Below are 20,279 nucleotides of genomic sequence, written 5' to 3'. Positions count from 1 at the left end.
GTTCAAGTGATCCTCTTGCCTCAGCTTCCTGAGTAGCTGGGACTACAGGTGCATGCTACTTTGGCTGGCTAATATTACTATTTTTTGTAAAGACAGAGTCTTGCTCTTGCTCAGGCTAGTCTCAAACTCCTGACTTCAAGCAATTCTGCCTCAGCCTCCTGAAATGCTAAGATTACAAGTGTGAGTAACCAGCCTGGCTTGAAAACCTATTTTGGGGTGTATTTTGATAAATCCTTTTGCTATGACCTCTTGTAATTAATTCCTTTATGTTATTGCTTATTTATTTACATATATTTATATAATTTATTTTAATTCATTTTTATTTGTTATTTAGCAAAATATATTGGTCATCTCCCCCTCTGAAAGCAGATTATAGAGGGTCTTTTAAGTAGTTGCTTTTGATTAGGTAATTGAAATAAGCATTATTTTTTATAAGAAGAAATAATTAAAAATTCCTACCGATCTGAGAAATATTGGTTGTTTCTGAAAAGTCCTTTCTACATTAGTCAAATAAATTACAGTATTTATAGGTCTTGTGCAGTGTGGTTGTGTCCAAGATTTTCATTATAGCATAGGAAAAAATATACTTACTAGCTTACACACATATACCGTAGAAGAGATAAAGCTTTTCCTAACTTATCTGTAACAATGGTTAAATGAAAGTTTGCCAAGAGCAATTGAAGAATGGTTAATTACTTCATTCATTAAAAGTTTAAAGTACTTGGCTCTGCGCCTATAGCTCAGTGGCTAGGGCGCCAGCCGTATACACTGGAGCTGGTAGGTTCAAACCCAGCCCTGGCCTGCCAAACAACAATGACAACTGCAACCAAAACATAGCTGGGTGCTGTGGCAGGTGCCCAGCTACTTGGGAGGCTGAGGCAAGAGAATCACTTAAGCCCAAGAGTTGGAGGTTGCTGTGAACTGTGACACCATTGCACTCTACCAAGGGCAACACAGTGAGACTCTGTCTCAAAAAGAAAAAAAGTTTAAAGTACTTAAACATGACAATAGTTAGAATTATACAGGGGAACAATTTATTTCCTTTTCAAAAGAAAAGAAAATTATATGAGAAAAAATATGGAAATGTTATTGTTAGCAGTCCCCTTTGATTTGTATTTCTCACAGTTTTTTTTTGCCATGTCTGGGTGGGAGGTACACATATAACCTTAACTCAATTTGTGAAAAAAAAAAACCCCACTAAGTATGTAAACAAAACAAGTGTACCCCCAACATTCTGAAATTTTAAAAAATAATAATTTTTTTTTTGCCGTCAGCTCTTAAGGGTTTCTGTGATTGTATATGATTAATGTCACATCGTTTCTAAACAAACGGATATTCTAAGTCCGTTATCTATCTTCTGACCTTTACCAGTTTTACTATAGAAATGATCTATAATTTCTGTGTTACACAATTTAATCTAAAATGCCCATCTTTCCTGGCCTAGGGAATAGCTACTCTTCCAAGAAGCCTAGTCCAAATGTCACTCCCGATGAAGTGACATTTTGCTAATCTTCCTTCTCCCAAGCTGAATTCATCCTTTCCTAAAATGTGCACTATAAGTGTCCATACATACTTCTTTTAGACCTTGTATCTCATTGTACTGTAATTATTTTTTGCCTCAGTTTCCAACTGTGTTTGGCTGTCATTAAGAGATCCACTATTTTTCAGTCACATAAAAGAAATGGAAAGGAATGCAATTTACCTTTGTGGGGTTTTTTTTGCAGTTTTGGCCAGGGCTGGGTTTGAACCCGCGACCTCCAGCATATGGAGCTGGTGCCCTACTCCTTAGAGCCACGGGTGCTGCCCGAAAGGAATGCAATTTAATAGTGTTATGATGTCTCCTTTCATTTTGTCTTTCAAGTTCACACTTTGCTTTCTTAGCTTAAGACTTCCTCAGTGTAACATTATAGTCATTATAATATCACATTCACGTCCTAGGAGAGGATGAGTAAGAAGTCAATGCAAAATTGCCTTCCAGCTTAGCACCCTCATAGGCACCACTGATCTGCTTGCCCCCACTAGGCATGCATGCATGCACACACATGCACAGACAAAGCTTTCTAGGAAGCCCCACCCAACAACTGCCACCCACATACCATTGACCTATGTTTAGTCACATGAGTACACCTATGTGAAAGGAAGGCTGAAAATTAAGTTTATAAAATCTAGGTATAGGCTTTTGTTACTTAGGAAGAATAGGGAGAAAGAGCATATAATCAACAACTAGCAGTCTCTGCCACTTTTTTTTTTATAGATAAAGAGTTTCATTCTATCGACCAAGGTAGAGTGCCGTGGCATCACACAGCTCACAGCAATCTCCAGCTCTTGGGCTTAGGCAGTTCTCTTCCCTCAGCCTCCTGAGTAGCTGGAACCACAGGCACCCGCCCCAATGCCCGGCTATTGTTTGTTGCAGTTTGGCTGGGGTCAGGTTTGAACCTGCCACCCTCGGTATATGAGGGCAGTGCCCTACACACTGAGCCACAGACGCTGCCCTCTGCCACTTTTTTAACTATATCTTTTCCTTTACCTAGATTATAATATCCTGGTAGGCTCACAGTATGTCATATTCATTTTGCTTTTCCAGGGCCTAGCACACTACAGAACACAGTGGTTTACTGGTTTTTTTCCTTCACCTACTTTATGAAAGTTATTTTGTGTAATCTGGATAGAAAAGATTCCATGATTTACCAATATAATTGTTGATTATATATATAATACGTATATGTTGATTTTATTATGTCCTTGACTGTTTAAGAAAATGTTTTATCCTCAAAGAGCTATGGTTCTTATAAACATGTTTATTTTGAAATGTTTTATGTTGCTTTCAAATGAATAGCCAACTATTATTTCTCATCACCAACTATCCTGTTTTAAGTATTCTAATATGGCTTTTTCCTTCCTAAGATGCAATTTTAAATGTAGAAAGAAATAATATAACTTTCAGAATATCTTTTGCAACTAAAACTATTTTTGATATTTTCCAGAGGGTCCTTAAACAACCAAATACTTACTCTTACCCTAAAAAAGAGAGATGCTATAAATTATATTTATTTGATGTTACTATTGATGATTACATGGGAAGAGTTGTCAAATCAGCCTTCCCTGGATTAAATGTGTATGGACAAAATGTTATTAATGCAGAAACTTCAGAAATTATATGCTATATAGGAGGTACCTAGAAATTTGTCGATGTCTTCATTCTCCAAGATGTTGCTATTATCTGAATCCTGGTGGTGCTTTGTTTGAGGATATTAGGCAACAGCAGTAGATTGATGTCATAACTTCAGTCATTATTTCAAAAAAATTTTTTTTGAGACAGGAGCCTCAAGCTGTCCCCCTGGGTAGAGTGCCATGGCATTTCAGCTCACAGCAACCTCCAACTCCTGGGCTCTAGCGAGTCTCCTGCCTCCTCCTCCCAAGTAGCTTGGACCACAGGTGCCCGCCACAACGCCTGGCTGTTTTTTGGTTGCAGCCGTCATTGTTGTTTGGCAGGCCCAGGCTAGATTTGAACCCACCACCTTGGGTGTATGTGGCTGGCACCTTAGCCACTTGAGCCACAGGCGCCGAGCCTCAAATTTTTTTTTTAAAGACAGAGTCTCACTTTGTTGCCCTTGGTAGAGTGCCATGGCGTCACAGCTCACAGCAACCTCCAGCTCTTGGGCTTAGGCAATTCTCTTTCCTCAGCCTTGTAAGTGTTCTCGGAGCCCTCTGATCGGAGACGCAAGGAAAAGGAACTGCAGACGGGATGATTTTTTGAAGGGAGGTCGAGACTCTCTCAGGTCAGCAACCAGGCCTGACTTTACTGATTATCTTATATACTTTCAAACATTCAGTAAGAATTTAACACAGATACAAAGACGTGAAGTAACATTAGGAAGCTACCATTAAGTTTACAATTCAGTGTGAAGGCTGAGGAACACATATACAATTGATTTTGTTTAGAGTAAAAACATAAAGGAGACTGATTATCTGTTCTCACTGGCCCAAACCGAAACTATAGATTATAATGTTAATGAAGGAAGAAGACTGAGAACAGAACCCAACGCCCTAGGACATGTGTTCAAGCTTCTAGCTGCGACCGGCCTAACTCTCCAGATGAGTGTCTTTCTGCATATTTCTGCATATCTATAGGCTGCTTGCAGAAGCTCGATCTTCAAAGAAATCTTTCCCAGAGCCATTGTCCTGGAGGAGCACGTGAAGCGAACTGCCTTGTCTCTGCATGGGGTGCTTCTGTCTACACAGCCTCTGGAGTAGCTGGAACTACAGGCGCCTGCCACAATGCTGGGCTATTTTTTGGTTATAGTTGTCATTGTTGTTTGGCTGGCCAGGACTGGATTCTAACCCCCTATCTCTGGTATATGTGGCAGGCACCTTAGCTGCTTGAGCTACAGGTGCCAAGCCCGTTATCCATTATTTCAAATGTTTACTTGGCCACAACCTTAGTTCTTATTAATATAAATCTAACATATTTTAGGCCAGTGGTTTTCTTTCTTTCTTTCTTTCTTTCTTTTTTTGATACAAAGTCGCACTTTGTCGTCCTTGGTAGAGTGCTGTGATGTCATAGCTCACAGCAACCTCCAACTCCTGGGCTTAGGCGATTCTCTTGCCTCAGTGTCCTGATTAGCTGGGACCACAGGTGCCTGCCACAACACCCAGCTATTTTTTGTTGCAGTTTGGCTGCAGCTGGGTTTGAACCACCACCCTCGGTATATAGGGCTGGCGCCCTACTCACTGAGCCACAGGCACCCCTGAAGCCAGTGGTTTTCAACTGGGGATGCACATCAACTTACAAATGGAGTTTTATTAAAATATGAATTTCACCTCATTGATTTTTCTCACTAGCTCGTAACAAAGTACCTTGTGCCAACTTGATTGTGAAAACCGACTCAAATACTTTCTTTGCCTAATTATGTGGCATCACTTAGTTACAATATGCCCATCCAGATACTACAGCATATGGTTAAAAATAAATGTAAAAATAAAACATAACTTGTAGAAAACTTGCAGACTCTATCATTAGACTCCAGTTTGAAAAACACCCACCTCTTAAATATGTGCAAAAATTATATATATTTAAAGAGTTCCTGGTACTATTACCTGATTATCTAGAGATTATCATGCAGCACTTGACTCTTTTTTTCATTTGGACAATCAAGTCTCCAGTTTGTGCAGACTAAGCTATGGCCCATTCAGTACACTAGCCTCAGACCTCTGGGGATTGGTGCATAGGGGACCATAGGCCAAAACATCACCACCCACATTTCAACAATTTTTAAACTGGCCAGGCTCATTAGATATTTGAAAGCCACATACACAATGCCACATACCTTCTTGCAATCTCAGTGAAAGAAAACAGGCATGCTCAACAGAGAAGTAACCAATTAGCTAAAGCAAGACAATAAATTTTTTTTCATTTTATTTATTTGAGACATATTTTCACTATGTTGCCCTCAGTAGGAGTGCTGTGGCATCACAGCTCACAGCAACCTCTCTTGGGCTTATGTGATTCTCTTGCCTCAGCCTCCCAAGTATCTGAGACTACAGGTGCCTGCCACAATGCCCAGCTATTTTGTTGTTGTTGTTGCACTTGTCGTTGTTGCTTAGCTGGCCTGGGCGGGGTTCAAACCTGCCAGCCTGGGTGTATGTGGCTGGTGCCATAACCCCTGTGCTACGGGTGCCAAGCCAAGAGACAATAAATTTTAAAGACCGGAGAATACTAAAGCACAGACTTTAACACCAAGTGGGGCTTGTTTGTGTTGCAACTCCCCACTTCTCTTGCCTTCTTTCTCTTTTTCCTTCTGCCATCTTCTTACACCTTTCTCCTCCTTTCCACCTATTTTCATCCTATGCTTTCCTCAAGGATTCATGTATTGAGTTTTTCCATAAAGTTAGATATGTTTCACGCAATTTTTTTTGAGAAATTATGCTTTCATTTTATATGAAAATGTGCTTCCTTTTATAAAACAGTATTAGGTTGTTTTAAAAATTGCCTTTGGCAAAACGAGAAATTGGCAACTTTGGGTTTTCCTCTGAATATTTTTTAAAAGTTTTATGTATCCAAGATCTGGAACCACTTGTCTAGAACAGAGAGAAAAAACACTGGATAAAGGGAAAGAAAAGTATGTGACATCTAGTAAAGTTGATTTAATTGAACAAGTTAAGCTCCGTAACATTTTCTATGGGGGGAGGAGAGCATTACCTGGAGTGACTAAGTCTCCGTTGGAAGTCAGGGAAGGCTTCACAGAGGAGGCAACGTTTGAGCTAGAGCTTTAAGAATTAGCACAGGAGGGCGGCGCCTGTGACTCAAAGGAGTAGGGCGCTGGCCCCATATGCTGGAGGTGGCGGGTTCAAACCCAGCCCTGGCCAAAAACTGCAGAGGAAAAGGAGAAATGGCAGGGCATTCCAAGCAGAGTGCATAATGCGAGCGAAAGCACAGAGCACAAAAGCTTACTACGTGTCCAGCAGCTCTAAGCAGCCTGGCGGCGGAACCGGAGAGTTCTTGGAGTTAGGTGATCAGGGGTGAGGCAGGGAGTATTTTGTCTGTTTGGATTATTTTCCTTACAGCTCATTGCAGTGTTGAGCACACGCACTTCAGAAGCTCAATTAAAACTTGTTGAACTGGGACGGGGTGATCGAGTGTGCTGGGAACCAGGGCATCTGGATTCTTTCTCACGCACCCGCAGTGTGACCTTGGCCAAGTCTCTTTTCCAGAGGCTGCAGTTGCTGCTTAGTAATCAAGCGCGAGCGAGAAAGCGGAGGAGGAGGTTGGCCGGAGGCGTCGGGCTGCTTCAGCGTCCGGAATCCTGATTCGCTGAGTGGCGGGTGGGGTGCGGCGGGAGGAGGTTCAGTTCTTCCTCCGCTCCAGCAGGGGGCAAGGGGAGCGGCTCCTCGCTGCCCTTCCCCTCCTGGCGGGCGCTGGTTGGACTGCAGCAGTCGCTAGCGGCGAGCGCAGTGGGCGGGGCGGGCCAGGCCCGGCGGCGGCGGCGCTGCGCGGAGGGGCTGGGCCGAGCAACTGCGGTGGCGGAGGCGACGGAGGCTGCTGCAGAGGCGACTGAGGCGCTGACTTGGTGGCTGGCGGGTCGTTGTGGCCTCCAGCACCCTGTTGGCGCGGTCCTGCCCTCCCTGGGTAGCAGCGAGCCGCGACGCTCAGCCTGCCAGTGAGCTGCAGCGGGCACACCCCGGAGTGGCCGTGCCTGAGGACAGGTTAGAGTGGGGGCAGGGGCGGGCGCGGGAGCAGCCCGGGGCCAGAGAGGGAGCTTGAGCCAGGCCATCTTCAACCATGTCCGACGAGACGTCGGCCACCACTTCGTATGAGAAGTTTTTAACCCCCGAGGAGCCCTTCCCACTCCTGGGACCCCCCCGCGGGGTGGGCACCTGCCCAAGCGAGGAGCCGGGCTGCCTGGACATCAGCGACTTCGGCTGCCAGCTGTCCTCCTGCCATCGCACGGACCCACTCCACCGCTTCCACACCAACAGGTACGAACTGCAGTAGAGGGCATAGGTGGAGTTCCCACCCCCCAGCCTCTTACAGGAGAATGGCGGGTCGCCCCCTTGCTCCTGCTTTCTTGCCCCGGGCTGCGCTTCCAGTCACCCCTCCCCCACCTTCCCTTGATTGGCGCTTATTCCCGGGCTCCTTCCTTGCTCCCCCTCCCTGTTTTTACTTCTGCCCTCCGATTTTTTCTTCTGACCAGCGTTCCACTCTCTTTTCCCCATTCATCTTGTGGCTGAAGCGACTCCTCCCTTCTTACTTTTACCCTGCCCTCCTCTTTTCACCCCTTATCCGTGGCTGGTGAATCTCAACCTCCCCACCCTAGATTTTTAGATACTCATCTGTTTCCCTCCATCTGCAAAAGTTTAACCCCTTCCATTTCCGGTACGCCATAGAGTGGATTTTAGATGGCCCCAAATCAATCCATAGATCTTTCTAAAGGTGGTACTTTTAAAACTAAAACCTTCCTTTTTCCGATTTTTGACCTGTCTCACATCCTATTCCTTCTGTTCCCCCCTCCCCATTTTTAGGGGGGCACTAGTAATTCCTTTTTGCCCCCCTTTTATGAACTGTTTGCCTTAGCACCCCTGCCAAAATGTATAAACTTAATACATCTAGAAGATTCCTTCATATTACACATCCTTTGGTTTGCTTCCTTTATCTAAAGGAAAGTTGTAGTATGTGGAAACAAGGGGTTATAGTTAAATCATCACTATAACACATTTCAAAAGGAAGTGGCAGTAAATGAGTTGTGATTGTTCCAAATCATCATCACAAAAATGAAGAAACAGGCCCAGATGGAAAAGACTGAGTTCAAGGTCATAAAACCTAGTGGGGCAAAGCCAAGATTATTTGGGGGGGAGGGCAGTGATGAAACTTGGAAAAGAAGTAATGGATTGACTATTATGAGTGTTGTTATGGTTTCCTAGATTAACTCACAGAAACCTATTTAACCTTTAATGTAACAGTAACGTAAATGTTACATTTATGAAATCAAGTGTGTTCAGGGTTATTTGTGTTGGAAAATAATATAAAAGAATACCTTTTCATATATTTGCTATTTAAGTTTTGCAACCTTGGAACAAGTCACATAATATAAGAAAGTTGTATGATTTCAGAATGAGCCTATTGTGATGATGAGGCCAAGGGAGTAAGGGCAGACAGAGGTTGAGGCTAAGCGCTGCCAAAATTGGTGATGGGGAGTAAAGCAATGAGAATGTTTCTTACAGCTTGTTCTATTCTTCTTCCTCCCTATTGTTTCGTTCCCCTTCTCTTAAAGATTGGGAAGGTCGTGGTTGTTTTTCACAAAGAGATAGTGAGGGGGGAGGAAGAGGTTCTCGTCAGGGCCCCAGATTTTCCAAGTCAAGCATTTTTCCTGGTTACTGCCTGTTTTTTTGTAACCCCCCTCTCTTACTCTACTCTTTACAAGAATTGAAATGTTGCCAGGAGGTATAATGATTTGTATCCTTTTTAGCTGAAAGCAGGAGAAACAGAATTACCCATGATCAGATGATGTTTCTGCCCTAGGGAACCTTGCTTTTTAAATCTTTTCTCCTCTGGAATTTTCTGCCTTCTTACCCCTCTTCAGGGTAGCATTTGAGAGGACCATATGCTATAGTTAAATTATACAAGGTGGCCATAAAGTTTGTATGCAATTTAAATAGTTGTAACTTTATGGCCACCTTGTACTGGGACAAAGTTGAAGGAGTTCTTGTATTTTGGAATTGTACGTTTCGGTTTTTTCCCTTCATATCACATCATTTGCCAATTCAGGCAACAATCCAGAAATCATATCTGAAAGTTTGAGTACTGAAATTCTGCTTTGGTTGTAGTCATGGTAAAACAAATTTCATTAGAAGTAGAAAGCTTGGTAGTGGGTAGAAATTTGGCTTACCTTTATTTGGGTTCATTCTTATTACCTAATAAGAAAACTACAGAGATTATTTAAGTACATCCTTGATAAGAACCTTATGATGATGACAGTTTTGTGTCTACTCATTTAGTGGTCCCTGGTTATATTTGCAACCTTCATTAACCAAGAGTGTCATGGCACTAATGGTCCCTGAGGTTGAGTGCATATGATGTTTAGATAGGGGTCACCTATGATGTAGGTTGGTGTATAGAAAATAAATTACATAGACACAACCAGTTTACTAAGAGTCCACATTTTCCTTGGAGTGTTTTAGTATTTTACGATCTAGATGGGTTTGTCTAGAATTTTGGGAAAATAGAATAAATTCCAAAAAGCCCCCAAAAAATGAACTTTAAAGAATCTGAAATGGCAGTGGAATATATATAGTGTTTAAGACATTTTCTGACAGAAATGGGGGTTTTCTCTTAGTACTTCTGCCAGGGCTTGTATTGTACATTACCCATGTCTACTACAACTACTACTGCTACCACCAAAAAAGTTTGTCATTTAAAAAATGGGAAAAATTATAATGATGTTGGTAGATCCAATGATTAAACTGTATGATGAAGGAGGCTAATGTGAACTGCCATATGTGTTATTGTTGCCATCTTTCAGGAGTGCATCAGTACCTTGACATTGAACAATTGTGAAAAGTGTGTAGGAGGACAGTGCCTTACTTTTAGTATACCCTGTTGGCAGGATATGAAATGAACTATTGTATAAATGTTCTTGGCTTTACATTTTTTAAATTAAAATTTGCGCAGCAAGCCTAGCTATTGAGTTAAACACCATTTCATTGGAATTCTTTTTAACATATTTCTTTTAAGATTTCAGAGAACATCATTGAGAATAATGTTAGGGTTATAGCTAGAATCTTAGTGTTAGGTAGCTTTCTCTTAATGGAATAAAATATAAGTACCTCTAAATTTGAGTAGTTTTTGCACTGAGCACACAATAGACATTCATTGCAAGTTTGAAACTGACAGAACTATCTAAAAGAATCACACTTAAATTGTTATTATAAAAGCCTTATATTAAATTGTGGGCATATAAAAATTAAAAAGACCACTCATGATCCCTTTTCCCAAAGGAAACAAACAAATGTCAACATTTTAATGTTCCATTTAATGTTGTTTCTATGTATGTATATAATTTTTAAAAGTCAGCATCAGGCTGTATATACAATCTGTGACCTTTCCATTTTACACATATATTGTTGCTTGTTTTCCTTTTCAATAAATAGCCAGAAAATATGATTTTTGATGATTATAAGAATACCATTCAGATATATCAATTATTCCCTATGTTTTGATAGCATTTATTTTCTCTTTTTGGTTTTTTAAGTGATACTGTTTGGACATGTTTGTACAGACATCTTTTTTCCAAATTTCTATTTGGATAAGAGGATAGAATCCTAAAAGGGGAATTACTGATTTGAAAGGAATGAACCATTTTGAAGCTCCTTTTTTTGTGAGAAAGCCTCAAGCTGTCACCCTGGGTAGAGTACTGGGCCATCACAGCTCACAGCAAACTCCAACTCCTGGGTTCAAGCAGTTCTCTTGCCTCAGCCTCCCAAGTAGCTGGGACTAGAGGCGCCTGCCACAACACCTGGCTATTTTTTGATTGTAGTTGTCATTGTTGTTTGGCAGGCCTGGGCTGGATTCAAACCTGCCAGCTCTGGTGCATGTGGGTGGCACCTTAGCTGCTTGAGCTACAGGCACCGAGCCCATTTTGAAGCTATTGATGTACATAAACTACCAAATTGCTTTTCAGAAAGTTTATGTCAACTTACACTCCCAGTAGCAATGATTAGAAGTACTTCATACTTTGCTTGAATCCATATTACCTTAAAATAATAATAAAAATATTAGCAAATTAGAAGATAAATATTTTTTTAAAATCTTCATTGGTGGAACGGCGCCTGTGGCTCAAGTGGCTCAGGTACCAGCCATGTACACCCAAGGTGGCGGGTTCAAATCCAGCCTGGCCCGCCAAACAACAATGACGTCTACAACCAAAAAACGGCCAGGCATTGTGGCAGGCACCTGTAGTCCCAGCTACTCGGGAGGCTGAGGCAGGAGACTTGCTTGAGCCCAGGAGTTGGAGGTTGCTGTGAGCTGTGATGCCATTGCACTCTACCCAGGGGGACAGCTTGAGGCTCCTGTCTCCGAAAAAAAAAAAATCTTCATTAATAAAACATTATTATTTTTCTATTTTGTAAATGATTTGTTTCAAATATGAGCCAGGTTTACTTGCCACAGATAATTGAAAACAAAAGGGAAAAGCTTCTGAGAATATTTAGAACCATGTTATATGGTCATGAATCCAGAAAACAGAGGAACACTGATTTTGTCCTAAGGTGAGAGCACAAAACCAAGCAAATTCCTGACTCCTTCATCAGTAATCTAGTGGTTAGGTTATCATTATTATTATTATCATTATTATTATTTTAGAGACAGAGTCTCACTTTGTTGCCGTTGGTAGGGTGTCATGGCGTCACATAACTCACAGCAACCTCCAACTCCTGGGCTTAGGCAATTCTCTCGCCTCAGCCTCCTGAGTAGCTGGGACTACAGGTGCCTGCCACAATGCCAGGCTATTTTTTTGTTGCAGTTTGGCCAGGGCTAGGCTCAAACCTGTCACCCTTGGTATATGGGGCCAGAGCCCTACCCACTGAGCATAGGTGCAGCCCTAGTGGTTAGATTATTAAATATGGCATGGCTTTTAAAAAAGGAATGCCATTGTTACTTACAGAGGGAAATATATTTCTACAAAATTTTTGCAAGCTGAAAAGAAATTCTAATTAAAAAAAGAATCATCTAAGTTTTTCCTAGCACTGAACTTAGTATTTGGCATGCAGAAGTTACAGACTAAATGTTGATTGGGTGAATGAATCAAGGGGGAAAAAAAGCCGCATGTAATTTGAAGACACATTAGAAAAAATAATTTGTTCAGGACCCAATGTAGGTAAGAGTTTACTGTGTCTAAGGCAGAACTTGTGATAGCTATTCATGACTTTATTGCAAGATCTAGACAATTTGATTAATCATTCTAGGTTTCTTAGTTTGAGGATACTGCCCACCTAGCAAGCATGTGATGAAACAAAATATTGTGAGGTATTCTCAGATTTTTAGATGAATTTCAGATTTATAAAAATTTATTGACATCTGCTTTTTATTTACTGAATTGCAATATAATAGTTTGTGTGTTTCAGTGCTTTTAAAATGTACTACCTTCTACTCTAAAGAATAAGTATAGGAAAGTCTTTCAAGTTACCCAAGTTTTGTAAATCAAGAGCTTCTAAATTCAAGATTAGTCATACAAAAATAGAGGAGGAAGTTTTTTTAAAAAATAAGAAAAATTGGATTAAATGAAGGATGAAAACCTAATAATAGGTAAATAATAGGCTTTTCTTTGGGAAGTCATTATTTCAGGAGCTTGTTAGTATTGGAAGTACTAAGTCATTATATGAAGGATTAATTACCTATGCTACTGCCAAAGCAATGAAGATTATCTTATTAATAGTATCATATGAGTGGAAATTTACAACAGAAAACAGATTGGTAGATTTAAAGACCCCCAAAAAGAGACCAAGAAAACTCTGAAACAAATATGGTAGACAAAATGTTAATATACTTAATGCATAAAGAACTCTTTCAAAATCACTAATGAAAACAACACACAGAAAAAGAACATAGCAAACTAATAAATATTTAAAATTTTGATCTTGCTAGTAATCAAAGAAATAAAAATTGATATAAAAATGTTTAACATTTTACCCAGAGAAGATGGGTAAAAAAAGTTTAAATAAAAATTTCAGTACTGTTACAGTTGTGGTGAGATGAGCACCACTGCCTTGGAGAGTATAAATTGGTACAGTCTTTCAGAAAGATATTTGACTAATTGTACCACAACCCTTTGACATAGTACTTAACCGTTCAGGCAGTCTATCCTGAGAGAATACATGTTTTGATTAATAATTATAAACAAAAAGGCCCATCTCAAAATTACTTGTAATAGAAAAGAAAATTGGAAGCAAGCTATATATCCATTATTGGGGGAATAAGGTTAAATAAATTATGATGCATTCAATCAGTGCAAAATTATATAGGCATTATATTGTTTTCAAGTAATATATTTAGGAAAATGTTCATTATATAATGTTAAGTAAAAAAGTAGGTTACTAAAATATGTACAGAATGATTGCTAATTCTGTAAAAAATACACATGTACCTAGACATACAGTACCAAAACATTATGAATTATTATTGTATAATAGAATTATTAGTCATTTTATTCTTTTATTTCTAAGCTAGGCATGGTGGCTGAGCCCTATAATCCTAGCACTGTGGGAAGCTGAGGCAGGAAGATTGCTTTAGCTTAGGGATTTGAGACTAGCCTGAACAAGAAGGAGACCCTGTCTCTTCTAAAAATAGAAAAAACTAGCCAGCTGGGGTGGCAGTGCCTATAGTCCCAACTACACAGGAAGCTGAGGCAGAAGGATTGCTTGAGCCCTCAGGAGTTTCAGGTTGCTGTGAGCTAGGCTGATACCACCACAGTACTCTGTAGCAGTCGTGAGATTGTCTCAAAAAAAAAAAAAAACAATAAAACAAACCGGGCACAGTGGCTCATGCCTATAGTCCTACCACTGTGGAAGGCTGAGGTGGGTGGATTGTCTGAGCTCACATGTTGGAGACCAGCCTGAGCCAAAGTGAGAACTCATCTTTAAAAATAGCCAGGCATTGTGATGGGCGCCAGTAGTCCCAGCTACTTGGGAAGCTGAGGCAGGAGGATCTCTTGAGCCTAAGAATTTGAGGTTGCTGTGATCTGTGATGTCACTGCACTCTACTGAGGATGACACAGTGAGACTGTATCTCAAAAAAACCCAAAAGACAAAACAAAACAAAATTTCTTCCTCTAACATTTTTACAGTGAGCCTATATAACATTAATATGTAAAAGTTACTTAACAAACACTGATCTACCCGTGTGCTTTGGTGCTGCTTTTCTCTGCTGTAATGGCTTCCCCTCTTCCTTTAATTTAATGATAATAGTTGTCATGTATTGAGCACTTACTATGTGTGCTAACTGCTATGTATGTATTCTCATGTAGTCATCACAGTAACTCCATTTTAAAGATGGGGATACAGGCCTGAAGAGGTTGTAATTTACTTAAGATCAAATAGCTAGCAAGGGACAGAGCAAGTTTGAACTCAGTCTGAGTCCAGAGCTTCCTCATAACCACTATGTTTTGTTTATGGATAAAAATTGTACTTTATTACTAATTTAAATATTTTATTGCAGAAATTTTCAGATAGCTACCAAAGGGAGAATAGTGTAATAAACCTCATGTTTTTATAGCACAATTATCCTCATTCGGCATCATGTTTCATCTATACTGCAGCCCAGTCCTTATTATTTTGAGGCAAAGCCTAGATATATTCATAAATATTTTAGTATATTCCCTTGAGATGTAAAGCCTCTTTTAGAAATACAAAAATTACTCATATTTCTCACAAATGTCATAAATATATCCTATTAATACTTTAAAATTATGTGAATTCTGTAGTTCTCATTGTGATTTCTTTGTGTTGTGTTTTTGAAGGTGGAATCTAACTTCCTGTGGAACAAGTGTTGCCAGCTCAGAATGCAGTGAGGAGCTGTTTTCATCCGTTTCTGTTGGAGATCAAGATGATTGCTATTCCCTGTTAGATGATCAAGAGTTCACTTCCTTTGATTTATTCCCTGAGGGGAGTGTCTGCAGTGATGTGTCTTCTTCTATTAGTACTTACTGGGATTGGTCAGATAGTGAGTTTGAATGGCAGGTAGGTTTTTTAATTTTATTGCCATCATTACCAGGGGTCCCTGGGTTAGGAATGAGATAGGTTCTGTAGATTTTATTGTTAAATTGAATTTGTATGTAGATTGGAACAGGAACATTTATGTATTACCTGTAATAGCCTCAATTTGTAAGTGTGAGTTGTGTATCAGTCAGATGTTTGTTACACAGGGATTTACTGTGATAGCCTCCTTTGGTTGGTAAATTCAAGTTGTTACTAAGTTGGATATTTGTAACTTGGGGATTACCGTACTACACAAAAGAAGTATGAATTTTTCTTTTGGAATTTTTATCTCTACTTCATAGTAGAGTAAATTTCTCCAGTGTTTATCTAATCCTGGAGATTCTTTGACAATACATTTTAAGGTTAAAACTAAATGGAATATATATCCTTTATTTTTGCTAACATACCTTTTAGGCTTCTGATGCTACAGGTATCCTTTTGGAGATTTTCTTGTAATTTAATACTTGTATAATATTACCATTATTATATATCATCAATACCTTATTCATGAATCTAAGAACATTTATGCTTCCTGCCTTATAAATTGCTTTTATGTCCTTGTAGGATACATGTCAGGGTCATATTATATATCTAACATCATAAATCACTATTACCATATATATGTAATTTTTTGTTGTTATCAGAAATACGTAACTTCTCATTTTGTATTTTCCGTATATGTAGAGCTGTTTTTCACCTGACACTTTTTTATTCTCGTGGCATATATACCATGTGAAATGACTTTGTGGCAAATTGTTGAAAACGCTGCCTCATAAAGAGGGCAATCTATAAGAAAACGTAGATCATGTAATTGCCACATTCATTTCCCAGTTGTAAAAGACAGTAACACTTAAAGACACTTTCCTGATATACAGCAAAGGTTTTATTCACTAGATAAACTTAAATGCCTAGTATGCTTGAAAGCCATCTAAATACTTGAAGTTGTAATCCAAAAGAGGGCTTGAAGATTATTTCATTTCAGACAGTTTTCAAATAATACAGAATGGTATCAGATTAAAAATAAAAGTCTCAAAAAAAAATAAAAATAAGAGTATCCAAGTTCCACTCTGCTGTGGTTACTATTGTTAGGGGGTTACGCAGAAACAATATGTTCGTATACTGTTAAAAACACACAAACAGGATCATATACTTCATCTACTGTTTGGCCTCATACTTTTTTTCCAACTAATATATATCATTTTTCATGACTAGACCATAATTTATTTAATCGGTTTCCTAATAACAATTTGGGTTGGTTTCAGTTTTTTTGTTATAAACAATGCTATGCTGAAAATAAAGAGATGTTTTTAAAGAAAAAAAATAGTTCATAACTTCCATTTTTTATATTATTTCAGCTTTTTTTATATATAGTTATAAATATGATTAGGTAAAAAATTATAAAATTGTTTTAATTTTTTAAAAAATTGAGATAAAATTTACCATTTTAATCATTTTAAGATGTATAATTCAGTGGTTGTTAATATGCCTACAGTATTGTGTAGCCATGTCTACTATCTAATTCTAGTACATTTCTGTCACCCCCAAAAGAAATCCCATACCCATTAACACATATTTCCAATTCTCCCCTGCCCTTGTCACCTGGCAATCACCACTTTACTTTCTTTTCTGATTTGCCTTTCTAGATATTTCATATAAATGGACTCATATAATACATGGCCTTTTGTATCTGGCCTCTTTCATTAACCATAATGTTTCAAGATGCAAAATAAATGTAATATGCTTGAATCATCCCCCAACTCCCCCCCCCAATCACCACGCCCTGACTGTGGAAAAATTGTCTTCCATGAAACTGGTCCCTGGTGACAAAAAGGCTGGGGAATGCTGATTTAAGCTATTTGGGGTCTCTGGTAATTCCATACAAATTTATGGGCCTAGCACGCTTCCGCTGCACAACTCTGCTTCCATACAAATTTAGATGGAATTTTTCATTACTGCAAAAAGGGCAGGTGGAATTTTGGTAGAGATTGTGTTGAATCTGCAGATTGTTTGGGGGAATTTTGCCATTTTAGCAATATTAGATATTATTTAATATTGAATTAAATAGAATATTAATATTAGAAGTAGCTAATGCCTGTAACCCTAGCACTGTGGGAGGCCAAAGCTGGTAGATTGCTTGAGCTCAGGAGTTTGACGGAGACCAGCCTAAGTAAGAGCACGACCCTCTTTCTACTAATAATAGAAAAACTAGCTTGACCTTGTGGTAGATGCCTATAGTCATAGCTACTCTGGAGGCTGAGGCAGGAGGATCACTTGAACCCAAGAGGTTTCTGTGAGCTGTGACTCCACAGCACTATACCCAAGGATACAGAGCAAGACTTATGCTCAAAAAACCCAAGAATTTCGGGCGGCACCTGAGGCTCCAGGAGTAGGGCTCTGGCTCCATATACTGGAGGTGGTGGATTCAAACCTGGCCCTGGCCAAAAACTGCAAAAAAAAAAAAAAAAAAACCCAAGAATTTCAGTGTATGAATTTGGGATACAATGTCATTATTTAAGGCTTCTTTAATTTCTTTCAATGATGTTTTGTAGTTTTTCAGTGTCTAAATCATGTATTTGCTGGGTTAAATTTATTCCTAAATATTTTTTGATGCTGTTGTAAATAGTATTTTTTATATTTCATTTTTGGATTATTCATTGCTAGCATATATAAAAATACGATTGATTTTTACTTATTGATTTTGTATCCTGTAGCTTTACTGAACTCATTTGTTGGGTTTGATATTTGTTTCCCTTTGTGGATTATTTCAGGTTTTCTATATTTAAGATCATGTCATCTGTGACTAGAGATAGTTTCTCTTTTATTCTGATCTGGGTGCCATTTACTTTTTTATTCCCAATTAATATGAGGGTACAAATGATTAGGTTACATTGTTTGTGTTTGTTAGGTAAAGTGGAGGGTACATTGTGCCCATTAGGTGGAAGTACACCAATCCTTCCCTCCTCCCTTTTCCCTCCCCCCGCAACCTGAATTGAATGGCTTTTTCTCTTGTGGGCATGCATTAGTTGTCTACTCGCTTCATATTAGTATTGAGTACATTGGGTATTTCTTTTCCATTCTTGTGATACTTTGCTAAAGAGAATGTTCTCCAAGCTATCCAGGTTGATACAATGCCATTTACTAATTTCTTTTTTTTAGGTTAATATAAGGATATAACAAACCAGCTCACAATATTTGAATTTCTTAGGTAGAGTCCTTCTTGTAGTTGTGTCCTACACCCAAAAGGTGTGCCATATACATCTTATTGTGGTTGAGTCTCTGGGGTTCTCTAAGTATAATATCATATTATCAGCCATAGTGAGAGTTTGTGCCATTGTGGAAACTAAGTTTTGTCCTTTAGTTTCTGGGTGTTTAGTTTGCTGGTGGTCCATTATGATGGTCACTGTCCAGAATAGGTGTAAATATTTCCTGTATTATGGTCTTGTGGTGAATTTCCTCAGTATTTGTATGTCAGTAAAATATTTTAATTCTCCATCGATTCTTAAAGCTTAGTTTAGCAGGATACAGAATTCTGGGCTGAAAATTATTTTGTTTAAGTTAAAAGTAGATGACCATTCTCTTCTGGCTTCGGAAATTTCAGCTGGAAAGTCTACTGTCACCTGATGCGTCTGCCCCTGTAGATCAGTTGGTGCTTATTCCTGACTGCTTACAGAATTTTCTCTTTAGTCTTGACTTTGGAAAGGTTCATTACAGTGTGTCTTGGAGATGCTCTGTTTGTGTTGAGACAATCTGGGGTTTGATATCCATCTAAAAGGAATGTTTCAGAATCTTTAGTGAAACTTAGGAAATTTTAATTGACGATATCTTCCAATAGGGCTTCTGTTCCTTTAAGACATTCTTCTTCCCCTTTAGGGATTCCTATAATTTGTATGTTTGAGCACTTCTTTAAGTCACATAATTCCCTGGGCAACTGTTCTGCTTTCTCCCTCTTCTTTTCTGCCTCTTTAACTACCCTGGGTGAACTCATGAAGTTTATCCTCTAGTTCTGAGATTCTTTCTTCTCTATGGTCAAATCTGTTAGTGATACTTTGTACTGCTTCTATTTCTTTTCTTTGAGACAGAGTCTCATTATGTTGCACTCGGTAGAGTGCTGTGGCATCACAGCTCACAGCAACCTGAAACTCTTGGGCTTAAGTGATTTTCTTGCTTCAGCCTCCCATGTAGCTGGGACTATAGGTACCTGCCACAACGCCCAGCTATTTCGTTGTTGTTGTTGTTGTTTAGCAGGTCAGAGCTGGTTTGAACCCACCAGCCCCAGTGTATGTGGCCGGTGCCCTAGATGCTGAGCTACAGGTGCCAAGCCTCTGCTGCTTATTTAAGTTCCCTAGTTGACTCCTTCAATTCCTTAAGATCCACCATATCCTTTCTATTTTCTTCATATTTTTCATCCATTTTTTTTGTTCTGTTTTTCTACTTTCTCATAAATTCCCTTTATTGCCTTTACCATCCATATTTTAAATTCCCTTTCTGTCATTTCCATTACTTCTTTAGAGTTTGAGTCCTCTGCAGTAGCTATCTCATGGTCCCTTAGGGTGGTTGTTCTGTTTTTATTTTATTTTTTATGTTTTTGTGACAAGAGTCTCACTGTACCACCCTGGGCAGAGTGCCATGGTGTCATAGCTCACAGCAACCGCAAACTCCTGGGTTTGAGTGATCCTATTGCCTCAACCTCCTAAGTAGCTGGGAATACAAGGCATGTGCTACAATGCCCAACTAGTTTTTCTATTTTTAGTAGAGATGGGGTCTTCTTGCTCAGTCTGGTCTTGAACTCCTGAGCTTAAGCAGTACACCTGCCTCAGCCTCCCAGGGTGCTAGGATTATAGGCATAAGCCATCATGTCTAAATCTTTTTTTTTTTTTTTTTTTTTTTGCATTCTCTGTATTTATTTATATTTTCTTCTGGTATACATATTTTCATACTTTTTTTATTCTCAGATGTAGCTCTAGGACATATTTTCTGTGTTTTTTTAAAAAAGCTTCATTAAAATATAATTTATTTATTTATTTATTTATTTATTT

At 39.1% G+C, this 20,279-nt stretch overlaps 1 protein-coding gene across 1 annotated transcript in view; it reads left to right on the top strand.

The window, feature by feature from the left end:
- Positions 1-6,936: 6,936 nt before the first annotated feature.
- FAM199X (family with sequence similarity 199, X-linked) overlaps positions 6,937-20,279 on the top strand; it is a 30,480-nt gene continuing 17,137 nt past the window's right edge. Inside the window, exons 1-2 of the mRNA XM_003801636.2 lie at positions 6,937-7,476; positions 15,006-15,225. Of these exons, the coding sequence (XP_003801684.1) occupies positions 7,280-7,476; positions 15,006-15,225 (417 nt within the window). The 5' untranslated portion in view covers positions 6,937-7,279. The remainder of the gene's footprint in view (positions 7,477-15,005; positions 15,226-20,279) is intronic.

This window comes from Otolemur garnettii, unplaced genomic scaffold (genome assembly GCF_000181295.1).
Source record: "Otolemur garnettii isolate 467f Iridium unplaced genomic scaffold, OtoGar3 scaffold00216, whole genome shotgun sequence".
Classification (NCBI taxonomy): domain Eukaryota; kingdom Metazoa; phylum Chordata; class Mammalia; order Primates; family Galagidae; genus Otolemur; species Otolemur garnettii.
Note: the sequence above shows the minus strand (reverse complement) of the source record. Positions and strands in the feature narration are given on the sequence as shown.